The sequence below is a fragment of the Condylostylus longicornis genome, unplaced genomic scaffold (genome assembly GCF_029603195.1).
Source record: "Condylostylus longicornis isolate FDR11 unplaced genomic scaffold, ASM2960319v2 ptg000101l, whole genome shotgun sequence".
NCBI classification, from domain to species: Eukaryota; Metazoa; Arthropoda; class Insecta; order Diptera; family Dolichopodidae; genus Condylostylus; species Condylostylus longicornis.
The window spans coordinates 712,387-731,980 of NW_026578069.1; the positions used below are offsets into that span (position 1 = coordinate 712,387).

Consider the following 19,594-nt stretch of genomic DNA (forward strand, 5'->3'; position numbering starts at 1 on the left):
TTTACCAAAATAATTCTGTTTATTCAAAACACATTTATAATAAAAATACAAATAAAGTACATACAAATAATAATAATACATCCATGTATAATTTAATAAATTAAGATTGCTAAAGCAACCTTTAAACGCATACACTTTTTCAAAAAATAAACAATTTAAAAACATTGCACCATTCTAACTACAAAAACAATAAATTCAACACTATACTCGATGTAATTTTAGAACTTTACGAAAATTACTTTCCAAAATTTAATATACATATGTACATATTATTTAACATTTTTAAAATTTCTATTTAATCAAAATAAGGCCCTTTTATAATTTAGATTCAGTTAACCAATTAAATGATTGAGGTTTCCTGTCAGCTGAAGGCAGGATTACAACATTTATAATTGTTGGACGGTCTGTCAGATTATTTGCTTCTTTCAAAGCGCTTTGCAATTGATCAACTGTTCGAACAAAATATCCTTTCATTCCAAACATTGACATCATATTTTCATAACGTGTTTCCACATATAACGCAGATGGCGGTGTCCTAAAATTGATATATGTATAATTAAATATAATATCTGTGTAAATATACGAGTAAAATATATGTATGTAAGTTTGTATGAACTCTTACACTTGGGTTAAATCGCCTTCGCTTCTAATAGAATCGAAAGTTTCATTATCAAAGCCACCATAAATTCCACTATTATTAACAATAACAATAGTAATAGGTAATTTATATCGTACAATTGTTTCAATTTCCATTCCTGAAAATCCAAAAGCCGAATCACCTTGGACACATATAACACGCTTTTTAGGATAGAAATCCCTACAATATAATGCTGCTGCAATAGCAAATCCTAATCCAACTCCCATAGTACCGAATGTCCCAGCATCTAAACGATGTCTTGGAAGAACATTAGGTAGCATTGATCTTCCAATATCCATGGTATTTGCACCTTCATTAATTATCATTGCATCTTCAGGTATTATTTTTTGCATATGATGAAAAACTGCATAATAATTTAAAGGGATTTCAGTATTCATTGCCATTTTCATTACAACTTCTTGGTTTTTCTTGCACTGTTCTTTCAAATGTTTCCACCATTCGTTATTGATTGGAAAACTAAAATTTCGTTTACTTAATATTTCAATCAACTGGCTCACAAAAGGTTTTATATCCGACTGGACAGCAACAGAACTAATAACACTATTGTGTAATTCTTCTGGGCAAATATCTACTTGGATAATTTTCACATTCTTATCAAATCGGGGTGGCCGTCCAAAGTGTAAGATCCAGTTTAAACGCGCACCTAATAATAAAACAACATCAGATTTTTGTAACGCTAAGGTTCTGGCTGAAGCAACGCATTGTTGTGACTTATCTGAAACAACCCCTTTACCCATGGGTGTAGCCAAAAATGGAAAATTTGTATTTTTAATAAATTTTTCGACAACATTTTCTGCTCTAGAATATGCAGCACCTTTACCAATTATAATCAATGGTCGCTTAGCTTGAATTAATAACTTTGACGCTTTTTCGACAAGTTCAGGTTCAGGACAAATTAAAGGAAATTCTGGATGTGTAACATAATTAGTATTTAATTTAGAACTCTCAACTCGTGATTTTAATAAATTTCCAGGAAAATCAAGATAAGTAGATCCAGGTCTTCCATATGTTGCGTACCTAACGGCCTTTTCAATGTGCATAGGAATAAGCTCAACAGTTGGTGGTCTTGCCGCATATTTGCAATAAGGACGACTTAATTCAACCTGAGGACATTCTTGGAAACCACCAATCCCTTCATGATCTTCGGAAGTTGATCCACCTATAACCAAAAGTGGCCAACAATTTATTTGAGCATTTGCCATTCCACCTAAAAGGAAATTTAACTCAATTTATAATCTTCAATAAAATAATATTATGTTCAATACCAGTGCAATGTAATAATCCGGGTCCCGATACAACTAAACATACCCCCGGTTTGCCAGTTAAATAACCTATAGCTTGTGCTGCATAACATGCTGCTTGTTCATTCCGCATTCCAATATATTTCAAACCTGCTACTTGAAATGCCATTGATAGTTCAACTACCGGTATTCCGATAATACCAAAAACATATTCAACACCCTAAAAAGCATTAAACATTTTATAATGCTTAAACATATTTTTTTCAATTTTAAAATAATTTTTATTTTTTTGTATAATTCGTATCTACATATTTGTATTGCTTTTAAAATATAGTAAATATATATATTTCTTAAAGATTCCTTATTTACTTCGATTTAATTTTTTAAAAGTACCAAAGTTCAAAATTGTAAAAGTTCAATGCATATTTCTAATGGAAATATGTGTGTATTAAATACCTGTGCCTTGAGACTTTCGGCAATTATTGTAGTTGCATCTATTTCCGTCATATTAAATTGCTATTATTTTAAACTTAAAAAAAAACTGTAATAAATATGAAATAAAATACGATATTCCTTTATAGAACCCACCCAATGTTTATCTTTGAGATTTATCAAACTTATACAGATTTATACATACATATATATGTTTACATATTTATGTTTATAGGAATCAACAACTGATAGTGGTTAAATGTCATTTTATTGTGAGAGCTGAAAAGATTTATCAATAAAAATAGTACGTACTAAAAAGACTTAGTACGAAGAATTAGTCAAATATGAAACTTAAAAATACATATTAACATACATGTACCATAGAGGCATTATATTTATATATCTATAGCATGTTTATGTGTATAGTCAACAAAATTGAATCAATAAAAAATTACAAATTTTCATTGCAAGTTCTAAATACATATTACTTTTTTTTAGACATATATTGTCGAATTAAATAATGCTTTCATCACATTTTATAAAAAAATAAACGAAAATTAAATGAGGTATTTACTTTTTTTACGAAAATTCGTGTTTGCAAGATATTCATAAAACTTCTGACGCCAAACGCCAAATGTGAACAAATTCATAAAAAATAAAAATATCATCCAGAAAATTTTCGAAAAAAATAATTGAATAACTTTTGGATTTATTCTCGTTTCTTACAACTATAAAGTAAGTGAAGAATATGAAGATCATTCGCTGATACATCTATATCCATTTGCCCGTAAATTCATATTACAAAGTTGAGGACAAATTTTCGAATTTTTTTGAAACATTGAAAAATAAAAATATTTCGTTAACTTTATGGGATTTTTATTCTTAATGTCTCATTAAGAACAATTTATTGAAGAATATAAATATAAAATACCTCTACAAAAAATCCTTCATTAAAAATTTTGATATTTTTCCGAAATATAAAATTTTTCATACTCCTTTTTCTTTGGAATAAAATACTTTTATTTATTATTAATATAAATAAAAAAATAAATATAACTAATTGCGAAGAAAATGGAGTTTTTTTTATAAATCTAACAAACCTACCCCTCCTTGAAAACTACGGAAACACGGATTGAATTTTGACACTTTCAAATGACATTTCGCATTTGCAATCGTAGTAATAAAAATAAAATATAATCAGTTTTTTTTGCAGCCGGCTGTAAAGATAAACCGGTGTTCTGTTTATAAATTGTAAACAATTCGAATTTTTTATTGTAGATCTACATACGAGTATATGCATTTATTTTAGTGTAATGTTTCCAATTTTTTGGATACTTTTAATACTTTGTGGAGTTAATTCTGAAGAAATAGACTCGTCTGGTTATTTAGCTTACTGTCCCTGTATGGGTAAATATTTTTCAAATTTCAGTTTGTTTTTGCTCTAGATATACTAATTGGATTAAAAAAAAATTAGGACGTTTTGGTAACCAAGCAGATCATTTTCTCGGTGGTTTAGCATTTTCTCAAGCACTCAACAGAACGTTAATACTGCCACCATGGGTTGAATACAGAAAAGGAGAAATACGTTCAATACAAGTTCCATATGATAAATATTTCAAAGTAGAAAAATTGCTCGAATATCATCGTGTTATTTTGATGCATGATTTTATGGAACATATTGCACCACAAATATGGCCACCTGAAAAACGCATTTCATTTTGCTATTTAGAACGTCAAAGTCTAAATAAAGAAAATACAAAAAAAGACTGTTATGCAAAAGATGGAAATCCCTTTGGTCCGTTCTGGGATACTTATAATATTGATTTCGTTAAATCGGAATTTTTCGGACCATTACATTTTGATGTTCACCATAGCGATGTGGCTGCTAAATGGTCACAAAAATACCCATCAAGCAACTGGCCTGTTTTAGCATTTACAGGAGCACCTGCTAGTTTTCCAGTACAAATGGAAAATCGGAAACTGCAAAAATATGTTGTTTGGAGTGATGAAATACAAGAGAAGGCAAAAAAATTCATCAAAGAAAATTTACCTAAGGGAGCTTTTATTGGAATTCATCTACGTAATGGAATAGATTGGGTTAGAGCTTGTGAACATACTAAAACTAGTCAACATTTGTTTGCTTCACCTCAATGTTTGGGCTACAATAACGAAAAAGGAGATCTTTATCAAGAATTGTGTCTTCAAACAAAAGAAATTGTTGTAAAACAACTAAAACGATTAATAAAAAAAGTGAAGGAAATAAACAAAAGTAATGAAATAAAATCAATATTTGTTGCATCAGATAGCAATCACCATATCGGAGATATCAACGCTGCCCTGGGTAGAATGGGTGTTTCAGCACACAAACTAGACGAAGATAACCCACATGTTGATTTGGCCATTTTAGGAACAGCTAACTATTTCATTGGCAATTGTGTGTCTTCTTTTTCAGCATTTGTAAAACGTGAAAGAGATGTTAAAGGCTTCCCATCATATTTTTGGGCATTTCCAAAAGAGCGGTCGCATAGATATGAAAACAAACATGACGAATTGTAATGCATTATATGAAATATTTGTTTTGTATTTTCTTTTTTATATTATACAAAACTATTTATCGAAGCACTTCGAATAAAAACTATTTATTTTAATAAATATAAATGAACATTTTTTATTACATAATTAGGCGCTTTTAACACAAAAATTCAGTGTATCATAAACTCATAATTAAATTGGTACTGCTGCTATCATATACACTGGATACAACCCTTTAGGAAAATTTGTTTGTTTAACAGCTTTTATGATCTTATATTTTGTTGCTTTCAGTATTTTGTTGTAGGTTTTTAGAGGCCTCGTTACGGACGAATCTTCAGTATCTATTTCTAATTTATTTGATGATGTCACATTTTCCTTTATCACAACCATCCCACCTTTTTTCAGTCCGACACGAATTCTTTGCAAGAATAAAAGTAAATCGTCATCTGACAGATGACCTAAAACCCATTGAGACCATACAACGTCATATTTAGCTGGTTCTGGCAAAAAATTCTGTAATCCGCAATTATGAACTTTCCCTAATTTCCCACTTGAATCTCCAATATATTCAGGTGCTTTTTCACAGAAATTAAGATCTTGTTCCACTAAATCCACCTGTTCAAAAAAGGGAATCAATAAATATTTGGAAACTCTTCCAATACCAGCTCCACAATCTAAGGCTACTTGAGTTTTACTACTAGTATTCAAAAACAGTTCTTTTAAAAACTTTTGTGAGCCAATAATATCAAGATTATGAATATCCGCAAATCCACCAAGCATTCCATCAACTAAAAGTTTGATTGTTCAATCTCAAAATTAATTTTCTTAAATGAAAGCATTGCATTTAATGAATATTTACCAGTTGCTGGAATTTTGGACCAATATTGCTGCGGCTTTTTGTAAAATAATTCCTCTTCTGTTACATTACTTTCGCATTGATCTACAGAAACAATTTCATTACTATGCATTTCTCGCTTGCCCTCCTCAATGTTTTCGTTAAAGTCTCCATTCTCTGAAACTGCCATTTTCAATTATTTTTCGAAATTAAAATTTTAAATTTTGTTTACAAAATAATGAATTAAGATTCTGTTATTTTGAAATTTGTTTTCATAAACATTTTATTTTAAAAAAATGTCATAACCTAATGAAAAAATTGCATTGACAGAATAACAATAACAGCGTATGTCAAACATGTTATGCAAATGCGAACCATGTAATTTAGTAATAACACTAAAAATGAATTTAAAAATTTATTAAATAAACTTTCAGAAAATCGTTTTGAAATTTTTTGTAAACATATTTACGAAGTTTTCACATATGGTTCCTGGAACATATCTGAAATGGAAGAAAGAAAAAGTTCGTGCGCTAAACTTTGGAAGTTATTTCTCTATATTTTTGAATTTTTTTAGAAATTTTGAAAACTTGTTTAAATTAAATCATAGACAATTTTATTTTTTCATATTTATTATGTTATGTCTCTTGAAGACTAAAATTAAAAGATAATTCCGTTAAGGTGTATACAGAACAAGATTATTTTTCGAAATGTCAATATTCAAAATCGAAATGTCAACTGTGCACTATGAAGCAAAATTACCACCGCGAAGTTAACCGATGCTGGTAAAATTTTCTAAAATCTTATGTGTATGACATTATATACTAAAAAACTGTTTTTGCTATAATAATTGAAAATAACTTATCAAAATATAAAATAATATTAAAAAAGAAGTAAACATATTCACAAACTTCATATTATAAAAAAAAAATTAATTTAAATTTTTTTGACATTCACTTGTTGGTAGTTATTTAGCATTTTATGTTGAGAAACATAATATATCAACAATTTTTGTCAAAATTGCTAAAAGACATCATGTGCCCTTTTTCAAAGCTGCATAGTTTTTTCGTTTTGTCTAGCTCAGGTCTGTACAAAATTGGAGATCCAAATAGAAGGTGACGAAATTTAATTTTACAAATTTAATTTTTAATAAAAATAAAATAAAGGAATAAAATTGTAAAGTTTAATTCTAAAGCACTTGAAAGAACCGTTGATTACAAATAAATATTTTTTCTATTTATAATTGTAAGTACATACATTCCTATGCATTTGTAAAAAATTTTAACACCGGTGAAATTTTATTTTGTAATTAAGTATTATTAATTTTAATTGTAAAATTTTTGTATTATATTCATTTGATTTGTAAATCGATTTTTTTCAATTTTAAATTTGTCTTTGAATTTAAAAACATAAAAAAATTTTAGACGCAAAAACATTCATCTTATATTAAGAAGGAATGTCATCTGCCCTATTACGACTCAGAGTTTTTAATGGAATTTCCTCACTCAGCAAGCGACAAAATTTAAAGAATTATTCAACACTCAAGCAAAAATGGATTCCTTTAGCCAGTAACAAACAACCATATAGGAATTATGCTTCTAGCCCAACCGCAGAAAGTACAGATAAGGTAATTTTAAATGCATATAAACCAAAATAATTTTGTGAAAAAATTTAAAAATCTCAAACCCTTACATCTTATTTCAAAAAGTACCCTAATATGACTAAAATATTGGAAAAAGTAAAATTTAAAGATTTTGAAAATAAAAATATTTATTTCATGCTTTCCTCTACAGTGGATTTATGTAAGAATTTGAATATACGCACATATACAAACATTTTTAGTTTTTCAAATGTAGGTACCTACAACTCATATAATTATTCTTTCTAGACGAAAAAAATTTCCCAGGAAGATGAAAAAGATATTTTATTAAAACTAAAGGAGTCATTCGAAATAGACGAGCAAAATGGTGAAGTCATTCCGACATTTAAAAAAGCATTATTATACGGACACAAAATTGCAATCAAAGATGCTGTAGGAGAGCACAGTTATCTGAAATTATATCTGGGGGCTAAAAAATTGGCATCACAAATTTCGAATTATTGTGGTAAATTTTTTAAAATTTGTCATTTAAACAGCATAAATTATTAACTAGCATTAACCTTATTTAGGAACCGCTTCAAATTCTTCTGTTGCATTTTTATGCCCGAATGATGCGCTATATCCTTTAGTTCAATGGGCATGCTGGTTTTCAGGGCAGGTTGCCGTGCCACTAAGCGGCCGTCATCCAAAAGAACTACTGAAATATTTTATAAACGACAGTGAGACTAAAATGATAATAACATCGTCTGAGTATGAGGATATATTGAAACCAATTGCTGATAGTTTGGAAAAAATGTTAATTGTAATCGACCATTCATATATTCCAGATATCGAAAATGATATCTCATATTTAGATCCAAAAATGGAAAATATACTGCAATTAAAATCTCAAATTCATCTTGAGGGAGCCTTAAACAATGATTTCTATACCAAATCAAATGCCATGATTTTATACACATCAGGTACAACTGGTAAACCTAAAGGAGTTGTTCTTACTCACAAAAACTTAACAGCACAAGTAAATTCTTTAATAAATGCTTGGAAGTTTAATGAGAAAGATTGTGTACTGCATGTGCTACCCCTTAATCATATACATGGTTGTGTAAACGGACTCATGTGTCCATTAAACGTCGGTTCTAAAATAATAATGCACGAGAAATATGACAGCCACAACGTATGGAGTGCTTTATTAAGCATTAACACACCAACAAAAGATAGAGTAAACTTATTTATGGCTGTTCCAACCATTTACAGTTTTTTGATTGAAGAATATGACAAAATATTTGCAAAAAATTCTAAAATGGTAGAATATATTGAAAATCATTGTAAGAAAAATATTAGACTAATGGTTTCCGGTTCAGCACCTCTTCCAATAACAGTTTTCAACAGATGGTACGACATATCAGGACATAAATTACTTGAGCGATATGGCATGACTGAAGTTGGTATGGCATTAAGCAATCCTTATTTTGAAGATAAAGCTGAGGGAAGCAGAATCAGAAGGCCAGGAACAGTTGGCTTGCCATTACCAGGTAATTTCTAAATGAAATATTTTATACATATATTAGATACATTTTATACATTAAAAACATTATTTTTCAGATGTTGAAGTTCGTTTGGTTGACTCAGATAAATCAGTTTTACTTACTGAAAAAGGAGAGAAAAATAAAGGTTATTGGCAGCCTGAAAATCAACCATTAATCAAAGGAAAAATTGAAACAAATGAAAAACCTATAATTGGGGAACTTGAGATAAAAGGTCCAACAGTTTTCAAAGAATATTTTAACCGACCTGAGGAGACTAAAAAGGAAATGGTCGATGGATATTTTCGTACAGGAGACATAGCATGCTACGAAAATGGAGTTTTCAAAATGATGGGACGATCTAACGTTGATATAATTAAGACTGCTGGTTACAGAGTTTCTGCTTTAGAAATTGAAACACATTTATTGAATCATCCGAATATTAAGGATGTTACCGTTGTTGGGGTTGATGATGATAAATTTGGTCAAAAAATTGCAGCTGTTTGTGTTCTTCGAGATAATAATGAAGAACTAGGGCTAGAAAATATGAGAGCATTTTGTTCAGAGCGTTTACCATCGTACCAAATGCCCACTATATTAAAAATTATACACGAAATCCCACGTAATAATATGGGTAAAGTGAACAAAAAAGATGTTTTAAAGCAATTATTTTGCCAAGAAACCGAACAGAAAACGGAATAAAATTAACAATTTTTCTTTCGAAAATTATTATTAACTTCGGATTTAACTAATGAAAAAATTATGAAAATCAAATAACATTGGAAATTGAAAGCTAATAATAATTCACTGTGATGATATGTTAAACAGTTATTATTTATAGCAAGAATTTTGATTTCAATATCTTCACAATTAGTTCACTGGCATTTTTTCCTTTATGTTAATAATATTATAGTTAATACGAATATTAAGCTAAACGAATAATTAATTTAATTATGCCGAAAATTGTTTTGCATTTAAAAAAAGATGATAAGATACTTATTTAAAATTTTAAAAATCTACTATTTTTGTGTTCTTTTTAATTTTTGCAAACAGAAATTTAAATTCTTTTTTTATATTACTTAATCGCTTAAGAAATGATTTTGCTTAATTTTGAGTCAGTAACATACATTTAATAAAATTCAATTACTAATTTCAAAATAATTTTAATATTAAAGATATCTATTTTATGTTTTTGAAATATTAGTCATAGTTATTTTTTTATTTGATGTATAATCATTATTTTATTGTTAAATAAAAACAAATTAAAACTAATATTTTTAAGTTATAATGGTTCCACCCTTTACTCACTGGGTAAGAAGAAAGTGAGTATCATGTGGATATAGTCATATACGGAAATCACATTATACCTTATGAGAATCGATTCACTAAGTGAAAAATGACTTACATATATCGTAAAAAGTTCGATATTAGTACTGTAAAACACATATCAATTCTATCAAAAGATTTGTGTTTACAATACATTTCTTTAAACTTTCATGATACTGGAAATATTATTTAGTAATCAAGTAAATTAAAATATTGACATCAACAAAACTAATTTAATTAAACACACATTTTAAAAATTTATTACATTTGTTTTAGTATTTCTAGTACAATTTTTATTATTTATAAAAATTAATATGTAGTTATACCCAAAAACAAGATAATTAAATCTACTAGATTTTTTTGTTTCTATACCGTATACAGATTAATTTTTTAGTACTTTTGTTATTCATATGACAGCTTATAGCATAGTACACAGAAGTAAAGCTTTTCTAAATGACACTGACATTAAAATATATTGAGAATTTTATATAAATGTCTAATCTAACAATGCAGATATGTATATATCCATTTACAAAATTTTATCTTAAAGTATGTACATATATTTATGCCAATTTGACTACCTTTTCCAATAAGAGGATAGACATTTCAGATAATCAAAAAAAATATGTACTTACTTTTCTTTCTTTTTTTGTTCTCTCTCTTTTTTTCTTGACATTTTGTTCTCCTACTACAGTGTGTTTTCTATGGCAAAAAAATTTTTTTTTTTCTTATTTTGATTAGTACAATTTCGAGAGCGCGAGCGATTATACTACCTACTTAAAATATTGTGCACTAAAAGAAAATTTTCAATGAAGGAATAAAAAAAAATTTATATACAAATATATACATAATATACATACATATATAATAAAAGAAGAAAAAAATTTTTTTTTTTTAATTCTAAATACAAAAAAAAAGCTGAAATATTTTCAATGTTAGATAAAATTTTCAATTGATTCTTTATTATATTTATTAAATTTTTAATTTTTATCCCAAGAAATATAAAAAATTAAATAGAAATTAGCAAATTATTACATTAGAAGAAAAGAAAAAAAAAATTTTTTATAACTATTCAACAAATATATAAGTCTATTTATATATACATATAAGTATATACATATAAAGAAATATATGTATGTACATATAGCAAAATAAAGAAAAAAAATATATAGTGCTCAATTTATTCCACAAAAATAAAAAATAAAAATTAAAATAATTCAAGAAAATATAGAAATATATATATACACTGTACGTACATAAAAGTGTATAGATATACATACTTGTATTTATGTATATATATATTGAAAAATCTATAGAAAAAAGTTCATAAAGTAAGATATAATAATTATATTTATAAATATATACATACGTGCATTTAAAAAATTTGATATAGATATACATACATTTTTTTTTAAATATGAAAATTTATTAATTTTTATTCTATACCAAAATATTGTCTAATTTTTCAACGAAAAGAATAGGGTACAAAAAAAAAAAAAATAAATTGAAAAAAAATTTGTGTATATGATACGAAATTATGTATATTTAAATGTACAAATATTTAAAATAGAAAAAATAAAAATAATTCGAAAAGAAAAAAAACATTAAAAGCAGATAAATATAAAAAGAAAAGAAATAATTTTTTTTTTTTTAAAAACAAAATTCTAGTGAGAAATTTTCCACCCAAAGAAAAAAAAATACATATACATACATATGTATGCATGTGTATTTATATATACATATATATATATATATATACAAAATATTTATGAACATATGTGTATGCTTTTTTATATATACTTTAATACCTATGCATATATAAGTTTGCAAAGAAAATATGACAAATAAAAAAAAAGCACAATATATATAGAATATATACAATTAAATTAAATAATAAATATTTTATTTTTATTAGAAAATTAAAAATTTTCAAATTTTTCCCTTTTTTCATTCACTGGAATAATAATTAAAATTGATTATCTTATAAAAAAACTTAAGTAATTTATATTTTGTTCTTATATATAGTTAATCTCTATGTATATATATATAAATAATGTATGTATAATTGGTACATATGAATATACATACATATTTCTTTAATATTTATATAATTTCGTAGTTATATTTTTCCATAAAAATAAATAGATAATATTCTTGATTTTTTAAATTACACAAAAAAAAAAAAAAAATAGAAAGGAAAAAAAGGAAATCGCTTTCTAGTATTTAATTTTCCTAATTAATTTTTTTTTAATAAAAATAATATTTTATATTAAATAAATATGTTTCATTATTTATAACAAATTACTATTTGTTACTACCTACATAATATAAAAAATAAAATTTTCAATATATCTATCTAATATTGTATAAAATATAAAATTATTTATTGTTATACTTATTGTGTATTATAATATCACCTAGATATTTGGATATAAATTAAAAATTAATAAAATATTTAAGAAAAGTTGTGATACAATATTATGTATGAATATTGGATATTAATTTTAAATTTATATTAATTATTCTTTTTTGAGTTATAAATTTGATGTTCGGATATACATATGTATATGAATATATAACTATGTACACAATATTATTTTATAATTAATTTAGGTCCCTACTTATTTACTTAACAAAAATTTAATAAAAAGAATTTACTTGGATACCTACATATCCAATATTTAGTTACAATTTCTAACACAAATTACAGTTACATATATGTATATATTATGTATAAATAATATATATTAAAAATATATAAGCAAATAATATTTAAGTTATAATTATATTATAAATAAATGTGTCATATTGTTATAATGTACTTAATCATAGTAAATAACTGCCAAATTTCCTTTCTGAAAATATTATAAAAACTTTATATTATATTTATTAATAATATACCTATCATATATACCTATAAATGTACCCAAGTATATTCATTCAATTAATAAAATAAAACTTTAAATTAAATGTGTAAATAAATATGTATAGATTTTTTTTGAAAATTGCTCCCATTATAATAAAGAAATGTTTTTTTTTTTAAATTTTAATGACCATTGAAAATATTGTTAGAATTTTGTTTTAAAGAATTTATGAATATAGTTAATTAAGTAGTTATCTAGGTATACTCGTATAAGTAAAATGTATCTATTGAAAATTGAAAATGCATACTTAAATATAAATAATAATAACAAGTTAAAATAAATATTATATTAAATAATAATAATATATAAGTAATAAAAAATTTATTAATTTTTGAATAAAAAAAAGAAAAAAATTAATTAAAAGACATTTAAAAATTCTAAACTGATTAATGTATATATATATATATAATACTTATAATAATACTTATAATGAATAAGCACTTATATAAGTACATATATATATATATTTATTTATATATATATATATATATAAATGTATTTTGAAATATTAATAAAATTTAATAATAAAATCTAAAATAAACATTTACTTATATACTTACATGTATTAATTTTTTTTTTCTTTTGAAATTTAAGGAATTTTTTTTTTTTTAAATATACTCAAAATTTTATTTACTCCTACAAAAATATCTACCCAAATTTATTATCAATGACAAATACTTAAATATAAAAAAGAAAAAAAGAAAGAATATATAAAATTTCAAATTGAATAAATAAATAAATAAAAAAAAAATAATAAATAAAATAGAAAAATTAATTATTTAAAAATTCCGATTTGAAGTGAAATAAAAAAAAAAAGTTAATTAAAATTTATTTAAATTAAAAAAAAAACACATAAAATTATCAAACTGTATATTTAAATTTTAATTCAAATAAGTAATTATATGTGCATATGTACATACGTTATCATGTAAGTATATTTACAATTTTATATTATTAATTATTTATATTATATTATACTTACATATTTAAAATTATTAATTATTTTATTAATTATGTTAAATGTTTACAAAGAATAATTAGGTTTAAAAAAAAAAGGCAATTTACTTAGTGAGTAATAAATAAGAAGGAGAATAATCTATAATAAATAAGTATATATAAAATTAATTAAGAATGTGAAAAGAGAGAAAATATTTAGAAAAAAAAATTAAACTAATGTTGCAATAATTCTTTTACTTATTATTTTAATTATAATGTACAACGACCAATGGTGTTCTCCGGTAAAGCTTTTTTTTTTCTGTATAGAAATTATAACTACAATTATTATGAGTAGGAATTTACATACTTACTTACAATTGTGTATGTATGTCGTAATATAAAATATAATTTTTGTTTTTTCTTTCAATGCCTTGACAGTTCTGTTTAATATTTATTTAATTTTAACTAAGTATAATAACATAATTTTTATATATACCTAAAGTATAATATATATTTTTTTTTATAGATTTATAAACAAGTACTTATACTTGCTTACTTACACACTTATAGGTATATATTACATATTTTAAATATTATTATAAATATTTAGTAATTTTTTTTGTATTTCCTTATAATAATCGACTTGTTTTGTGTTTATTATTTTTTTTATATAAAATTTTTCGGTATTATTTTTGATTAGAATTATTTTTATCGTTATTTTATTATAAGTAAGTAATTAAGTAATTCATAATTTATACTTATTTTATTTTTTATAGTAAGTAATTTAGAAAAGAATTGTATCTATTGATTTTTTTGTTAAAATAAATATGAATTTGCTTATAAAATATATTAATAAATACTATGAAAAAGGCGATGCAGGTCTTACAACACTTCTATATATTTAACTATAGGAATATTGTAATTGTATCATTGAAATTAGTTAATTTTTATTAAGTATATATTTCTTTTACAATTAATATGCCAAAATTCTAAAAATACAAATTATACTTATACACTACAACTCAATATAATTTTATTAACTTTTAATATTGCGATATTTATATGATATTAATTATATATAAGTAATAATAATTAAAAATTTTTTAATTATTTTAGGGTAATCAACTTAATATCTATAATAATATAAAATAAAAAATTAATATTAAAAATAATTACTTTTAGGTTTATCAATAAAATTCAATTTATTCATCAAACCTATATACTAAGTAGGTAATTATTTTTATTATTAATTTTTTTATAAAATGATGAGTAACATATCAAAATGCATATAATTAAGTAACATAAAAAATGCACTAAAAATAACAGATTTGTTTTTTGCTAAAGTCACTAGTAAAACCCAAAAACTATTTATCGGCTTTTCGATTCCTTACGCTCATCGACAGGTACCCTATTGCCAGCGCTTATTGACCCGTAGCCTATTAATCGGCTTTTGATTATCGACGGTTTTTGTCAGTGGATTGCTCTTTTTATAACTTTTTATAACAAAAGGAATAAGCACAACACAATGCATAGTGAAAATTTAGCCGGTACTTACTGAGCGCGACTTAGCCGATACTTACTGAGTGGCAGCCTCAACCACAACCGGTCGATAAAGTGTTAACTGAAGCATGATGCTGATTATAATGTGCATTTAGGATTTGAAAATGAAATATATAAAGTATATTACTTAAATAATTAAAACTAACTTAAGTTATTACTTGCAACTAGCTTAACTAATAATGGTATTTTTTTTTGCAATACTTACTTGACAATCAAGTTAATTTTGAATCACAATATTTTAATTGTTTTCAAGTCACAATATTTTAATTGAAAATAATTTTCATTTACTTTATTATTTACTTTATTAATGCAAGTTTGTTAGGATACATTTAACGGTATTTTCGTAATTCCATAAAATTTTAATAAAACTTACTTACATTTACTTATGTTAAAAAATATCTTATTACTTATTATTTAAAAATATTTTATAACTAATAGATAGTTTTATTAAAGATATATATATAAATCTTATTTTCATGCATTTTTTAATAACCTTTCTAAATAATTAATTTTGCAAAAAAAAAAATTAATTTTAGATGAAAGGGACAAATTAGATTTTTAATATTGCAAAATTTATTACTCTTACAATTACAGAATATGAAAATTAACAAAAATTTTATTATGAATGTACTTAAGCATACTTGCTTACTCATGAGTATTTAAAATACAAAGTCAAAGTCAAATGCTAAGTAATTCAGAAGAAATAGAATTTTTATTATACATAAATATCTGTTTAAATATAAAAGAATGGTTATTCCATAATAAATAATTAATTTTAATAAAAAATAATTGCAATTGTAAATTTTCAGTAGTAAATTGTTATTTAGTAAATAATGTACTATAAATCAAAAATTCTTTGTTACGCCTTAAAATATGTTATATTTATCAAAAAATTTAAAAAATTCTTTGAAAATAAATATGCCAGCTAAGGTATTTATTTAATAAAAATAAATTTATTAATTTTCATATTATTTTTTTTACTTATTTACATAAAAAATACTATACTTTTTTGTTCTCAATTTAATAATTTTGTTAAAACTTCATAAGCATTAAGTGTATACTTTAGTTTAAAATGCAAAAGAAAAAAAAAATAATAAAAATAAAATAATCTTTAAATATGATTATAATTGATTTGACAGTTTGCCTTACTTATAAGTATGCATGTACATATATATTATTTAATGTATTTTCGTATACACTTACATACATATATGTATGTTTGTATTAAAGAGTATACACAAATTTACATTGACTCACATATTACATATGTAAAATGTGCATACTTCATTGTATTACATTGAAAAAAAAAATATAAAAAACAAAAAGAAAAATAACAAAAGTAAAAGTAAAACCATAAGCGCCGTCTATGAAGAAATTCTTTAAGTACATATATATATATTAAGTATGTATCGGTATTTTAACGAAAAAAAAAAAATTATTGAATTATAAGTACTTATTTTTTTCATTATGTATGTAGGTATTTATTTTGTTTTTTCTGTTGTTTGCTCATATAAGCAAAAATAGAATATCAAAAAAATAAAAAAAAAATAAAATTGAAATATCAATTTTCTAAATAATATTATTGTATAAAAAGCAATTATATTTCTTTATTTATTTTTTTTTTTTTTTTTGCTTCTCATTTTACTTTGAATGAACATTTTAAAAAAGAAAAATAATATGTAACAAAGTTGATATACATGTATGTTAACATTATAAATTTAAGTATCACACAAAATACTTATAGGTGCTTATATAGAAAATTTTAGAAAATTCCAAAAGGGTGTATGATGTTTACGTACTGACACACATACTTATATAAAAACATATGTCATTAAACAAATTGCATATTTTAATAAAGAAAACAATAAAGAAAAGAAAAGAGAAGAGAAAATAAAATTTGCATTTATGAGTACAATTTTTTTTTGCAAATACATTTGTAAATAATTGTTATTATGGTATATTATGATATTTACAAATATATATTTATACATATATATATATATCGTATTATGATTTATGAGTATTAGAGTAGAGAAGTGTGTGACAAATATAATGGTGACATAATATATTAATATTATGTAAATAAATATATGTATATGTAAATATAAAGTACTTGCAATTGCAAGTATTCCAATTGAGTAAAAATGAGTAAGTTTCGTTTCTCAAAATCCATTAAATATACTAACAAAGGGTATACATACAAATACCACATAACTCAAGAGAATAAATTTAATAATAATCTACAATTATATGTAGTTTACCTTATCAGACTGTAGTCTATAATACAAAAATTCCTGCTTCATTTCTCTAATTTTCTGCTTCAACTGTAATAAAATAATGTGAAACATCTATTTTTCTTTATCAGTTTTCTTATCCGCTTACTGATTTGACTATTATAGTTTAATATTTTTCTTTTTTCTCTTGTTTTTATTTTTTTCAGAGTTTATTCTTTTATCTGATCATATGCATGTCATTATTATTGTAGGAGCACTTTATCAAAATGCTTCTTCAATTTTATTTTTTTTTCATTATAATTATTTTGTTTTTATATTTTATTTTCTTCTTTCTATTTTTTTTGTGTTCTTTCATTCTTTTCTCGCTGCTTATGGTGTTGTACTTTTTTACATTTTCATCTAGCTGTATAATTTTCTCTTTCTTTATTTTATTTATATTTTGTTATTATTTACGTAATAAATGTACATTACTTATTTCTTTTAGCTTAAATTTTATTGAAATTGGAGAATATTTTGTTATTTTTTTTTTTTTTTGTTAAATTTTTCTATTAATTTCTCTTATTTAAGAATTTTGATAACACATAAATATTTTTACTTATTCTCTCTGAAATTTTATATGAGTATGTATATATGTATTATTTACTATAAATATGCATATATACAAATGTGTATTCATTACACATACTCATTAAGTTGTAATTATTAGTCAGTGTAAAAAAAACTAATAACTAGGTATGCAGTGTGGTTCGAAACTATAGTGTTAAAGCTCTCGGGAAGTTATTCTTTGAAGTTTTTTATAAAAAAATAAAATGTTTATGTTAATGTTTTTGAACAATATTAAAAATATAGTATTAAAGTTTTTATAAGTTTTGTTTATTTTTCTAGTAATTAGCAAAATAAAATCAAGTTTTTACTTTCAAGTAAAGTAAATTCAAGAATTTTCTATAAAGCTGTATAGTGTTTTTTTCCGGTACCTAAAAAATTTCTTACATAAATTGAGCTAATTTTTTTTAAAGTGGCACTTATAAATCCATTTTTTAAAAAGACTAATTTAATGGTAATTTCGATGAACCATAGATACCCTCTCTCTATATAGTTACAATCACAATAAAGTTCTATTTAGATATATAAAATAGACAAATTATGTTATTATTAAAATAAATAAATTAAAATTGATTCAAACACAGACCCTTAAATATCTCAATATATAAAACAAACGGCCTTATATCACTTTCAAAAAAACCAGCTCAATTATTACTTTCGCTACATGTAATCTGAAAATTATGTGTGACCAAGTTGTGTAAAGGATGATGTGGCATATCGAAAAAAAAAACAGTTAAATCTGATTTTCTTTAATGCTCCAAAACTATCCTCAGACGTCCTAGTGCATTTCACCCACAAATAAAAAGTTCTCAAAAAATGAATAAAAACTGTTAGTTTTTGGGGGGGTAGGAGAAACGAACTTCTTTTTTTTGTTCTTGTTCTCTAAATTTTAAGTATATATTTTTAATAAATTTGTATACTTACTTACAAATTTTAGCATAATTTTTTAACAAATTAGGTACTTAAATTTAATATTTAAGTACCTAATTATATTTTATAGCAATATAACAAGCAATTAAAACTAACTTTTTTTTAATACTTATATCTGTATTTATTATTTTTTAGAATTTGTCAAAGGAAATTGACTCAAAGCACATGCACAATATTTGTATACATATATACATAAATACAACATACTTATGCATTAACATGCTAAGCTAGTACAGTGATATGATACAAATGCATTGTACTTA

The 19,594-nt window shown here is 23.8% G+C and overlaps 5 protein-coding genes across 5 annotated transcripts in view; 3 read left to right on the forward strand and 2 right to left on the reverse strand.

Moving 5' to 3' along the window:
- LOC129614126 (2-hydroxyacyl-CoA lyase 1) lies at positions 1 to 2,504 on the reverse strand. The gene is made up of 4 exons (XM_055528529.1): positions 2,356 to 2,504; positions 1,924 to 2,119; positions 623 to 1,865; positions 1 to 535 (listed from the first exon to the last, which is right to left on the reverse strand). Exons 1-4 carry the CDS (start codon positions 2,404 to 2,406, stop codon positions 316 to 318), a joined length of 1,710 nt encoding a protein of 569 aa, XP_055384504.1. The 5' UTR covers positions 2,407 to 2,504; the 3' UTR covers positions 1 to 315.
- Positions 2,505 to 3,557: 1,053 nt separating this feature from the next.
- Positions 3,558 to 4,983, forward strand: LOC129614117 (GDP-fucose protein O-fucosyltransferase 1). Its single transcript, XM_055528513.1, has 2 exons — positions 3,558 to 3,738; positions 3,806 to 4,983. The coding sequence occupies exons 1-2, from the start codon at positions 3,645 to 3,647 to the stop codon at positions 4,885 to 4,887; spliced, it is 1,176 nt and encodes a 391-aa protein (XP_055384488.1). The 5' UTR covers positions 3,558 to 3,644; the 3' UTR covers positions 4,888 to 4,983.
- On the reverse strand, positions 4,921 to 5,990 carry LOC129614118 (N-terminal Xaa-Pro-Lys N-methyltransferase 1-B). The gene is made up of 2 exons (XM_055528514.1): positions 5,723 to 5,990; positions 4,921 to 5,651 (listed from the first exon to the last, which is right to left on the reverse strand). Exons 1-2 carry the CDS (start codon positions 5,886 to 5,888, stop codon positions 5,056 to 5,058), a joined length of 762 nt encoding a protein of 253 aa, XP_055384489.1. The 5' UTR covers positions 5,889 to 5,990; the 3' UTR covers positions 4,921 to 5,055.
- Positions 5,991 to 6,775: 785 nt separating this feature from the next.
- Positions 6,776 to 9,919, forward strand: LOC129614116 (malonate--CoA ligase ACSF3, mitochondrial). The gene is made up of 5 exons (XM_055528512.1): positions 6,776 to 6,940; positions 7,120 to 7,322; positions 7,584 to 7,800; positions 7,865 to 8,827; positions 8,898 to 9,919. The coding sequence occupies exons 2-5, from the start codon at positions 7,152 to 7,154 to the stop codon at positions 9,518 to 9,520; spliced, it is 1,974 nt and encodes a 657-aa protein (XP_055384487.1). The 5' UTR covers positions 6,776 to 6,940; positions 7,120 to 7,151; the 3' UTR covers positions 9,521 to 9,919.
- Positions 9,920 to 13,781: 3,862 nt separating this feature from the next.
- Positions 13,782 to 19,594, forward strand: part of LOC129614111 (guanine nucleotide-binding protein G(s) subunit alpha) — an 89,679-nt gene continuing 83,866 nt past the window's right edge. Inside the window, exon 1 of the mRNA XM_055528504.1 lies at positions 13,782 to 13,996. The gene's annotated coding sequence lies outside the window, so the exon portion shown is untranslated. The remainder of the gene's footprint in view (positions 13,997 to 19,594) is intronic.